The sequence below is a fragment of the Gymnoscopelus braueri genome (assembly GCF_963280865.1).
Source record: "Gymnoscopelus braueri genome assembly, chromosome: 12".
Lineage (NCBI taxonomy): Eukaryota > Metazoa > Chordata > Actinopteri > Myctophiformes > Myctophidae > Gymnoscopelus > Gymnoscopelus braueri.
The window spans coordinates 7,596,363-7,608,485 of record NC_137614.1 but is presented as its reverse complement, the minus strand read 5'-3'; the positions used below and the strand labels follow the sequence as shown (position 1 = coordinate 7,608,485).

At 44.5% G+C, this 12,123-nt stretch overlaps 1 protein-coding gene across 1 annotated transcript in view; it reads left to right on the top strand.

Moving 5' to 3' along the window:
* The window catches only part of LOC308097450 (uncharacterized protein), a gene marked incomplete at its 5' end in the record, with an annotated part of 177,783 nt that overhangs the window by 62,080 nt on the left and 103,580 nt on the right, over positions 1 to 12,123 (top strand). Inside the window, 5 exons of the mRNA XM_080445209.1 lie at positions 1,977 to 2,066; positions 2,482 to 4,279; positions 4,464 to 4,634; positions 5,262 to 5,432; positions 6,458 to 6,610. Of these exons, the coding sequence (XP_080301335.1) occupies positions 1,977 to 2,066; positions 2,482 to 4,279; positions 4,464 to 4,634; positions 5,262 to 5,432; positions 6,458 to 6,610 (2,383 nt within the window). The remainder of the gene's footprint in view (positions 1 to 1,976; positions 2,067 to 2,481; positions 4,280 to 4,463; positions 4,635 to 5,261; positions 5,433 to 6,457; positions 6,611 to 12,123) is intronic.

The following is a 12,123-nucleotide window of genomic DNA, read 5'->3' as shown; positions in this document are numbered from 1 at the left end:
AGGGCAGCCACCAGCCATCATGGCCGTGACCAAGGCTAAGCTGGGCCTCGGGTCAACCATCAGCAGTCACCACAACGGCGTGATGGTGACGGCATGGCGAGCCAAGGAGAGCAAAATCATCACGATGGTCTCCACGTGCCACCAGGATGAGATGGTGACCGTGAACCACAAGCAGAAACGCCACAGTGACAGAGTGGACGTTCAGAAGCCAGTGTGCGTGGTGCAGTACAACACCTACATGGGGGGGGTCGACAAGCTGGACCAAAACCTGGACTATTATCACTTCACCAGGAAGACGACAAAGTGGACGAAGAAGTTCATAGCCTACCTGTTCCAGATCTCACTATTCAACTCCTTCGTCCTCTACAAGGCCAGGCATCCTGATGGCATCTACAAAACCCTTGTCACCTACTCCACGGCTGCTGCCACGTCCTGGACCACCCTGGGACGCCGTCGCGGTTTGGCCCCTCCTCAGGAGGGTAGGATTGAAGCCCCGCCTCCTGAGGAAGGGGCTGAGGAAGAGGGTGAAGACCTTCCTCACGGGGATGGGAATGGGCCCCCTTCCCCTGAGCAAGGGGGTGAGGAAGAGGCCATTCCTCTGGAGGATGGTAATGGGCCCCCTCCTCCTGAGGATCACCCTGTTCCTCAGGAAGACGATGCCCCACCCGCCTAAAAACGAGCGCTCTGTCTTCAATCGTCCTGGTTCTCCAATCGTACTGTGACATATATAACTGGAGTTGAAAAATTGTTTGAATAGTAAAAACTTGTTCAACCTGCTTTGGATTTATAGGCAGAGATGTTATTTGTATTTATGTATTTTGCACTAATTGCACCATTTATTGATGTTGAACTTTGAATGATTATTATTTATTTTATTATATAGTTAAAAAAAAAATGTACTGAAAATAGTCACTTCAGTGTTCATGTTCATTCACTTTGGAGTGAAACAGAGCGATAAATATACAATCTAAAGCATATTTCTTTTATAAACAAATATTGTTTACATGACTGATGTCAATGAAGGCGCAAAATAAATGTCAAAGACTTTTGAAATTATTTTATGCATCTAAAGTGTGTCCTTTTACTAAAACGCTCATAACTCTGAATCTAAAGAAAAAGGTCTGTTTTTGGTGAAACCAAGCTGTATTCAACTACCTCTAGCTAAAGAGCGGAACATGCTATCAACTCACTTATTTTTTCAGATGAAAGAAGAGATTCTAAGCTTCGTTTTGAGATATTCCATTTGTTTATAGACTCTGTGAGTCCTCAAATATGAGTCAGAATGTTCAAAATGCCTGGCACTGGCTGATCCTGTTATAGAAAAACCTCTGGCAGGCAATGTGTTAAGAAAGGCTTCACTACATGTGAGCTACAAGCCTATATTTACACAGTATACTTTCACTTTTCTGGTTAAAAAAATGTAATAAAGAAAAAGTCCTTCATCAATGCATTTAGCTAGGTAAAATGCTTAACAGTTAGTGTTCATCTTTATTAGGCCACATTAGCTCACATGTGTGTGTGTTTTAATTTAATTTGAACACTGTTTTATTTACTGCAGCCTCTGTGTTATTTACAGAGCCCTCTGCAACTAATGCAGTGAGTGTAGGAGTCAGACCACCCGACTCACAGGCAACCATCTTTATCAGCGAATAATAATGGCGATTTGTGCCATTAATTGTGGCGATTTACAAACCTAAGTCAGTTTCTTTTCATCCATGGCCCTTTTCAATAACTGGAAGGGAAATGGAGGGGAAACGTGAAAGCTAAATAAAAATATATTGTGTTATATCTGCATCTGAGGTGACGGAACACCTTCTAGATTTCACAGAGTGCAGCAGGCAGGTTCCAGAAAACAGTACAGGAAAACCTTGTGCAATTTATTTGTTAACACAAATGCAATTCATTTAATATCAGTTAATGTCAGGTAATACCAGGTTTCTTATACAAGTCTGTTGTCTTTTCCAACTCAACAATAGTTGTAACATCAGACCAGCATGAAGCTACAGACACTGACCCACCAATGTCAATTCCAACGTCAACAAGTACAGGAGTCTCTAAAGCTAAAGGTAAGCTGACACTATGAATAGATGTGCTATGAGCTGTTCACATTCTTTACCTGTAGTCCGTAGTATTCCTCAGAGTGCTTCATATACTGTGTTAAAACAGGGTCACATACATCATAATGAAACAGATCTAACATTCCATTCAAATGATCACTTTCCATCCATATATTGTATAACAGTTAACATGTTTCTGATAATAGTAGCATGTAGCATTGTTGCATCAGACATGTCAGATCATGCTGGGATAACATGGGTCCTCAGGTTTGTGCAAAACAGCTGGAGTAAAGTAATGTAAAGTAAAGTAAAGTAAGCAAAGTAAAGTATAAAATATAGTAATAATAATGTCAAGCGAAAACATTTTGTTATTCATTATGTTAACACATCATGCCGATCTTATCATTTCCCTCAATATCTAAAGGAATTGCTTACTACCAAGACAAGCTTAAAACAAACGTTAAGGACCCATTTGCGTGTGCACCTGACGGGACAGTCCAAAGGACAGATAAGAAGGATTTTGAGTGTTACACGCGTCTCACAATTGTACACGTGGATGACACAGAGATCAGCAGTGCACATGAGGTCACACAGATGGAGAGGAAGACAGCAGGGCAGGACATCCAACTCAGTGAAATCTTTACACACCCTTCTGGACAAAACAAACGCATGAGAACAGTGATGTCCATTGGCGAAGCAGGAGTTGGCAAAACCTTTCTCGTAGACAAGTTTGTCTCTGACTGGGCAAAGAAAAAAGATCAAGATCCCCATCTCACATTCGTGCTCCAATTCCACCAGCTCAATTTGCTGAAGGGGCAAGAGTTTAGTTTGGCTCAGCTAATTCGTGAATGCAACCCCACATATAAATGCATCTCAGAAGAAGCTCTTAATGACATCTTCACCAAAATGCAGATGTCAAAAGAAACGAATTACGACGAGAGTCCCTGCAAGGTTCAGTTTGTCCTGGATGGTTTCGATGACAGCCACATTAACTTAGACTTCAAAACCCATCATAAATGCCCTAAGGACTTGTCCCAGGCCGCCTCAATGGAAGTTCTCTTGGTCAACCTCATCAAAGGGAAACTGCTTCTCTGTGCTCAAATCTGGATAACCACACGCCCTGCAGCAGCCAAACAGATCCCTGAATGCTTCGTTGACATGGTAACAGAGGTGAAAGGATTCACTGATGAAATGAAGGAGAAGTACATCAGGAAGAAAATCGGAGATGAGAAGCAGGCCAGCAGAGCCATCTCACACGTCAAAGCATCAAAGAACCTCCACATCATGTGTGAAACCCCAGTCTTCTGTTCAATCATTGCCACCATTCTGCAGGACATGTTGAAGACAGATGAGAGTGGAGAGCTTCCCAAGACCCTGGCTGCGATTTACAGCCACTTCATCTTTTTCCAGACAAAGAGGAAGTGGCTAAAGCGTGGTGAGAATCAAAAGAAACTCACAGAGGCTGATAAAGAAGTTCTTCTGAAGCTGGGCAGGCTGGCGTTTGAACATCTGCTGAAAGGCCGCCTCATTTTCTACGAAGAAGACCTGAAGAGATGTCAACTTGATATTAAAGAGGGTCCAGTGGACTCAGGACTGTGCACAGAGATCTTCAAAACAGACAGTAAATTCTTCCAGGAAACTGTCTATTGCTTCGTTCATCTAAGCATCCAGGAGTTTCTGGCTGCAGTTTACCTGTTTGACTGTTTCACACAGAAGAACATGGAGGTACTGAAGGCATTCTTGAACAATGATGATTTCAACAGCAACAGTTCCCTGTCTGACTTCCTGAAAGCTGCAATTGAAAAAACCCTGCAGAGTGAAAGTGGCCACCTGGACCTCTTTGTCCGTTTCCTTCATGGAATCTCACTGGAGTCCAACCAAAGAGGGTTAGGAGGCCTGCTGGGTCAGATAGAGAACAGTCCAGAGGAGATCCAGAAAGCCATCACCAATCTGAAGGAGATGGATCCCTGCAGTGGCTCTCCTGACAGATGTATCAACATCTTTCAATGTTTGACGGAGTTGAAGGCCCACTCAGTAAGTCAGGGGATCCAACTGTACCTGGAGTCAGGAAAGGAACTCTCTAAGACCCAGTGTTCAGCTCTGGTCAGATTGCTGCAGATGTCAGAGGAGGTTCTGGATGAGTTGGACCTGAAGAAATACAACACATCAGGGGGGGGGCGATGGGCACTGGTCCCAGCTGTGAGGAACTGCAAAAAGGCTCGGTTAGTATTTTTTTGTCTTTTCAGAACACAAAACATATTTTTCCCATAATAGTTTGTAGGTAACTACAGAAATAAAAAGAAACAAATAAACAAACAGAATAATAAGTCACACCATCTCCCCCTCCCACAATAGAACACCATAAAATACTCGATACGCGATTTTGCATTCAATCTTTTTTTACAGACTTGTTGGCTGTGAACTCAACAAGACACACATTGAAGTTGTGACTTCAGCTCTCAGCTCTAATCCTTCCCATTTGAGAGAACTAGATCTCACTGACACCTTGGACGATTCAGAACTGGAGCTCCTGTGTACTGGAATGAAGAGTCCACATTGTAAACTGGAGTTACTCAGGTCAGATTCATTTATCATAATTATTTTTGATAAGTTGTATTTTTCAGTATGTATTTTATTCATTTGAGGAGTGTGAATACGTTGGGTTGGGTATAGTGACTACAGTATATACAGGCATGCTGAGATATATTTAAAACTTGAGCATCTCTGATTACACTAGATGTTTTGTTCCCATCCCCTTTTTTAATTAAAATGTTAACACTAACTATATCAATATCTAAGAAGAAAATAATGCAAATATCAATATGATAACACTACTTTGTCAGGAAACTGTTCGTGTTAGGGAGATGCAAATGCTAGTTTTGTTTCATGCAATGTCCTGTAGGCTCTGTGTAATGTTTTACAAGTTGACAACCTATTGCCAACTCGGATGGCACACTGCATTCCTGACATGGGCACTCACTCACCTGACTCACCTCAAGCCCTTGTTGTCGGTGTGTGAGAGGGAAACACAATGTGTGCTCCCTTTCCCTCTGGCCCATCTGATCTATTGGGTCTCTACTAAAAAATACTGACAGTCCATCCAGACCAGGTCCTATAACAGATGTTTGTAAGCAGGTTCTCTATCCAGGAATAATGTGTACTATAGCAGAGAATCAGACATGTTGTGTTTGATTCTTCCTTTAGATTGACTCATTGCTGGTTGTCAGAGAGAAGCTGTGAAATCCTGGCTTCCGCTCTCGGCTTTATTCCCTCCCTAAGAGAATTGTGCCTCAGCTTCAACAACTTCAAGGATTCAGGACTGAAGAAGCTCTCAGAAGGACTGAAGAGTCCACATTGTCAACTGCAGACCCTGAGGTAAATAATGTGTTTTGTTTTTGTGTGGATCTGTACTTGAACATAGGGGCGGCAGTGGCTTAGGGGTAGAGTGGCCAGTAAAGAGCGGCCGGATGGGACCCGGGAGGTTCCGAGCTCGATCTCGGGCTCCCCCACAGTTAGTGTTGAAGTGTCCTTGAGCAAGACGCTGAACCCCTAATTGCTCCCGATGAGCAGGTTGGTGCCTTGCATGGTTTCCTCCATCATCGCTGTATGCATGTGAGTGTGAATGGGTGAATGTAATAAAATTGTAGTTTTTAAAAGAGGACTGTATGTTCAGAGGGGTTGAAGCTATGCCCACCACAGGGCTCCGGTCATAGAGCATGTATTCAAAGATGACACTTGATGGCAGTTTATGGGTTTTTATGTAGAATTGTAGTTGGCAGACACAAACATACACTGTGATGAATGGTATCTGGAATAACAGAAATCATAACATAAGTATACAGAACTGTAACAATGACCTATGCAAACTAGGATACAGCACATAGCACATCACTATAGTGAGCCATAAACTCATGTATTAGCTTAGCCCTACATAGCCTGCTCTCTCTCTCTCTCTCTCTCTCTCTCTCTCTCTCTCTCTCACACACACACACACACACACACACACACACACACACACACACACACACACACACACACACACACACACACACACACACACACACACACACACACAGGATAGGCCCTGTTAGCTTAGCCACTGAACTTTAGCTAGCATATACAGTTACAAAAAAGAAATTGCACTATATAGACAAAAAACAACTCACTTCGTCAAGAACGCATTCTTAAGTGCATATGTTTGTGTGTGGCTGCAAACAGCACTCCCTCTTTTACTGGGGGTGCCCAAACAGGAGCCTCAACTAAAGTGCAAATTGGGTCCTCAGAATAACTACAGGGTGCCTGAAGCATGCCTGCACGAAATTAATGAAGAAAATAAATGTGGATATAGGGAATTGTATACACTTTGGATAAAGTTTGTTAAAGTCTTTATTTCTCTGCAGGTTGTCAGGCTGTGGGGTCACAGAGGAGGGCTGTTCTTCTCTGGTTTCAGCTTTGAGCCTCAATCCTTCCCAGCTGAAACACCTGGAGCTGAACTGCAACCATGCAGGAGACTCTGGCCAGGAAATGCTATCTGTTGGATTGGAGACTGTCGAGTGAGTAGACATGGACTGAGTTCTATAGGTTAATGCAGTCCTTCAATGGCTTTAAACCCTAATAGTGGAGGTGCTAAGACACATTTAACTTCAAGTCATGATGCAAAGGTCCCCTTTGGTATGGAAGTACCTTAGGGCCATAGGAAAATAATTATCCAAAGAGACGAGTTAGAACACCCTTAATTTTTTTTTATAGACGTTTTTAAAAAATGGCTGCCGACAATTAACCACTATTACACCAGACCCCATATCTTTGCTTCTGTTAGAACTATAATAATGATATTGGTGTCAAAGTGTACATTTTTGGGGTTGAGGAATCCAATTAAATAGGTTTCAAGGCAAAAAAACAAATACTTCATTAATTACCATGACAGTGGGGGGTAAAATATGCAAATTTCATTAAAAAAAAATACATTTTAACTCTTTGACTGCCAGAGTATTTTCATAAAGTACTCCCCCAGTGCCAGCAATTTTCGTGTTTTTTTATTTTTATATTTTGAATTTTTCTCATGAAAATAATTTAAGGACACATAATGTAAAGACCCAGCACAAATCCGCCACTAGAGCGCAGCACATGACAGCTTTGATCATGTCGTTGGGTCTCTCTCACCCTTCTTCATAGATTAGACAAGGAAAAACATGAAAACGGATGTGACGTCCCCCCCATTGTTTTGATCGGCGAAAATTACGTTGTGATATACGACGGCGATGACTGATCGTCACCCAGACCATAGATTATAGAAGAGAAACTGTCCGTTTGTCCGTCATACCGTGTGAAAGACCGTTTATTTACCTATTTTGGACGAAAATGACTGGGGAAAAGAATCAAAAACCGGAAACGGAATCCAGGTCATGAAACCGGATGCAGATGTCCGTGAAGTAAGTGGAACTCGAGAATAACATTGAATATTAAGCAGCATAGCGCAATCAGAGATTAAACAATGAACGCGCGTCCAGCGCGTCGAGCGCGTCGACGGCCAACTGGACAAAGTAGCACTTGACGCGTTATCGCGTCGTCCGCAGTCAAAGAGTTAACAGGGTAACTTACCCCCCCCCCCCCCTGTAAAACTTTTATTTACTTTCCCCTTTGTCATGGAAGTACCTTAGGTCCATAGGAAAAAAAATATCCAAAGAGACAAGTTAGATCACCCTTCATTTTCTTTATATAGATGTTTTATAAAAAAGGCTGATGACAATTAACCACTATTATACCAGACCCCATATCTTTGCTTCTGTTAGAGCTATAGTAATAATATTGGTGTCAAATTGTACATTTTTGGGGTTGAGGAATTCAATTAAATAGGTTTCAATGCAACAAACCCAAGTCTTCACTAATTCACATGACAGCGGGGGGTAAAATATGTACATTTCATTTGAAAAATATGTTTTAACAGGGTAACCCCCCTCCTCTAAAACTTTGATTTACTTTTCCCTTTGGTATGGAAGTACCTTAGGGCACTAAGAAAGAAATGATCCAAAGAGACAAATAAGATCACTCTTCATTTCTGAAATATATGCGTTTTTAAAAATGGCCGCCACCAATTGAAGTAATACAGCAGAACCCATATTTACTTCTGTTAAAGCTATAATGGTAAAAATTGTGTCAAAGAGTACATTTTTAGGGTCAAGGAATCCAATTAATTAGGTTTCAAGGCAAAACCAATCCCCAATAGTTTTCTTACTACCATGACAATGACGTTGTCCTGTTAATTTGAGTCTTGCACTTGCAAATAACCAGTTCTGGCAAGTCCCTTGAAATAATTGAAATTTAAGCCATTCATCAAAGGACACAAGGAAGAGGGGGCTCCACTCATCATTTACAGTTGTTGCCTTTTCCAAATATCGCTCATAAGCCTTCATCATGAGTACATACAGAGCAGCTACAGACACCTGTTGCATGTACCGGGTTCTGCAGATGTGGTGAACACCAATGAAAGACTGAGCTTTGCCACTAGTTGAAATACCACTATTGGTAAGAGCTGTAGTCCATCCACTGCCATCCATCCAGCCAGTCTCCAGACACACTCCAGAGCATCTTCTTTGTATGCATTGCCCCCAATGTAACTAGGAATGAGTCCTCACCAAGCTCTGTCTGGGGGAACTTCCACTGAAGTTTTTTGGCAAGTGTGAATAGGGGTTGATCAGCTGACCTGGATTTAGGTAGTTGATTGCTTGAAGGAGGACATTCATTGCATGCCAAGCCGAGACTCTATGAACAGTGGCAGTATGTATGATCTGGATGGGGGGGGGGCTAAACAACGCTCTGCAATGCTTGCATAATATGCAGCCCATGAGATCCATTCTTCACCCTCAAGGTTGTCTTTCCCCACAAGGTGTCTGACTCTCTCCAACCACTGGGAGCCTTCTTCAAGTATGTTGCTGAGAGGACAAGAGGCTGGCTGATGATGACTGTTTGTATTAAGGGCAGGAACATCAGTTTGGAGTGAAACATCCAGATCCATTGTTGTGTAGAAAGCTGGCAAGGATTGTACAGGTTCTTCCCCATATTAGCTGGAACTAGGATGTTACTGAATGCTAATGCATGTCACGTGGAGGGCTGATTTTGCTGTTGATGATGGGTTTTGGTCAATGTTGTCAAAACCACCATTGGTGAAGACACCCTTAACTGCGGTGGGACCACCACACCAATCTGCTCCCACTGATTGATCACTGTACTCAATGTTTTCAAGCAATCATATGATACACACTGTTATATCGTGACTGTGAATAACCACACAGGTGTTGTGAAATAATCCTTTCTACTCAAGTAAACTTCAGCATGATACAATCACAACATTCCGCTGGTAGCATGCAACTGAACGAAAACATCGCATCCGGGGTACTAGTCTACGTCATGCCCAAGACAACCCCCAGCCCCCAGACAGTGTGTGAATGCCCCTTGCTGGACTGGCTGCTTTCCCAAATTAGCAGTAGTAATAGTAAACTTCACTATATAACATACATATACCTCACTTATGCATGGTATCCACCTGGTGTTTACTGCCAGTATGCAGGTGCAGATTCATTGCCAGATACAGTGAAGCTGATTTTCCCTTTCTCTTATGTGACAACTAACACTACTGCCACGTTTCTTGGATTTGCATTTCACAGAGTTGTAAATGATTTGCTGCCCAATTGATGTATCAACCTGGCACTTCTCTGGTTCAGGGGCTGGCTGGTCAATACCTTATTCATCCAGAAGTATCTTTAGGAACAATCGCAGCAGGGGAGGGATTGAATCAGGAGGCTGTGAAGGAACCTGTTAATTATTGTTTCATCGGAAGATATTCTTCCCGGAGGATTTTTGCTGCTCTGAAGATGATGGAGACCTCAGTAGATGTGTTGCTTTTCATGTCAGGCCACGATCTAGTCGCACTGATCTGATGTCAATATCCTCACAAGGCGCGTGGTGTTACATTTAATAATAATTGATTGACTCAAACAATTCATTGTGCTCTGATGACCTGTGTTGCCTTATTTTCTGTCGTGTCAGAACGGCGGTTTCTGCTTTTCTATAGAGCCTAGTCAGGCATGCACAATGATGCACTGCCTCCATAGCTACCATGTCACCAGCAGCTTGTTTAGCTAACAGACACTTGTCACCCAGCACCTGAGCACATTATTTCACTTTTCGATCCAATCCCAGGTTGGAAGCCCTCCTTAGTTCCTTTCTGTTGCCAACTTCACCACAGAAGTGTCACGATTTACAAAACTGGCAGACCCAAATGCAGACACGACACTTAAAGATAGTCCAAGGGTTTTTATTGAACAAAGAGGAAGGTGTTGTCGTCTGGAGTGAAGGTGGTAGGCAGGCTGAAGTGAAGGCAACAGGTGAGCAGGTAGGCAGGCAAGCAGGCTGGCAACTGAAGAAGAGGAAAACAGGAGTGAGTCAAAAACCAAAAACACTGGGAGCAAAAACAAGGACTCAGTAGAGCTAGAGTGCTAGAATGCTAGAATGCTAGGAAGCTAGAATGCACTCATAATACACAGAAATAACTGGCTAGAAGCGTTACCGCACGGAGACTGAGAAAACGATCTGGCAGCGCGTCGGCAGAAGACCAGGGCTTTTATAGAGTGGAGGTTGATGAGCAGATGGCAGGCAGGTGCGTGAGATGAGATGACCAGAGCCAGGTGCGTCAATCTGGGAAGCCAGGAAGCCTACGCCCACACATGCCCAAACACAGACAGACAGACAAACACATAGACACACACAGGACACAGGCAGGGACCATGACAGTGCCCCCCCCTTAAGGAACGCCCCCAGGCGATCCACCAGGCTTGTCAGGGTGTCCACGGCGGAAATCCGAGATGAGGGACGGATCCAGTATGAAGCGACGCGGCACCCAGCATCGCTCCTCAGGACCGTAACCTGCCCAATCCACAAGGTACTGGAACCCCTTACCCCGGCGACGTACGTCCAGCAGCCGCCGGACGGTGTAGGCTGGGTGGTCATCAATGACGCGGGGGGGCCACATCTGGAGGAGAAAGTGGGCTGGTCACAACTGGCTTCAGCCGGGAGACGTGGAAGGTGGGATGGATCTTCAGGTGAGGGGGTAACTTGAGCTTGACCGCAGTAGGGTTGACGATGGAGAGGATCTCATAAGGACCAACAAAACGGGGCGAGAGCTTCCTGGAGTCAGTCTTCAAGGGGAGGTCCTTGGAGGACAGCCACACACGTTGGCCTGGCTGGTACAGAGGTGCTGGAGTTCGATGGCGGTCAGCAAAGCGCCGATTACGGTCCACTGAGCCGAGCAGGGCGGCCCGCACATCCTTCCACACCTTTCGACAACGCCGCAGGTGATTCTGGACTGAAGGAACAACAATGTCGGCCTCTTCAGCTGGAAACAGTGGCGGTTGGTAACCCAGGGAACCCTCAAACGGTGATACACCTGTGGCAGTGCAAGGCAGGGAATTGTGGGCATATTCAATCCACACCAGGTGGGTGCTCCAGGAAGAGGGATTCTTGGCAGCGACACACCGGAGGGCCACCTCCAGATCCTGGTTGGCCCGTTCTGTTTGCCCGTTTGTCTGAGGATGGTAACCAGACGACAAGCTTACAGAGGCCCCAAGGGCACGACAGAAGGCCTTCCACACCTGGGAGATGAACTGGGGTCCTCTGTCGGAGACGATGTCCACGGGTATACCATGGAGCCGGAACACATGGTGCACCATTAGGTCAGCTGTCTCAAGGGCTGTGGGTAGCTTGGGGAGAGCCACGAAATGAACTGCTTTTGAAAATCTGTCCACAATGGTGAGTATTACTGTATTACCTTGGGACAGAGGGAGCCCAGTAACAAAGTCCAGGGCCAAGTGGGACCAGGGGCGACTAGGGACTGGCAAGGGACGGAGCAGACCAGCAGGCGGCTGGTTAGATGACTTTCCTCGAGCACAAGCAGTGCAGGCAGAAACAAAGGTCCGTGTATCGGCGGTCATGGTAGGCCACCAGAAGTGCCGCTTGAGGAGGGACAGGGTGCGGCTGATTCCCGGATGGCATGCAAAGCGAGACGTGTGAG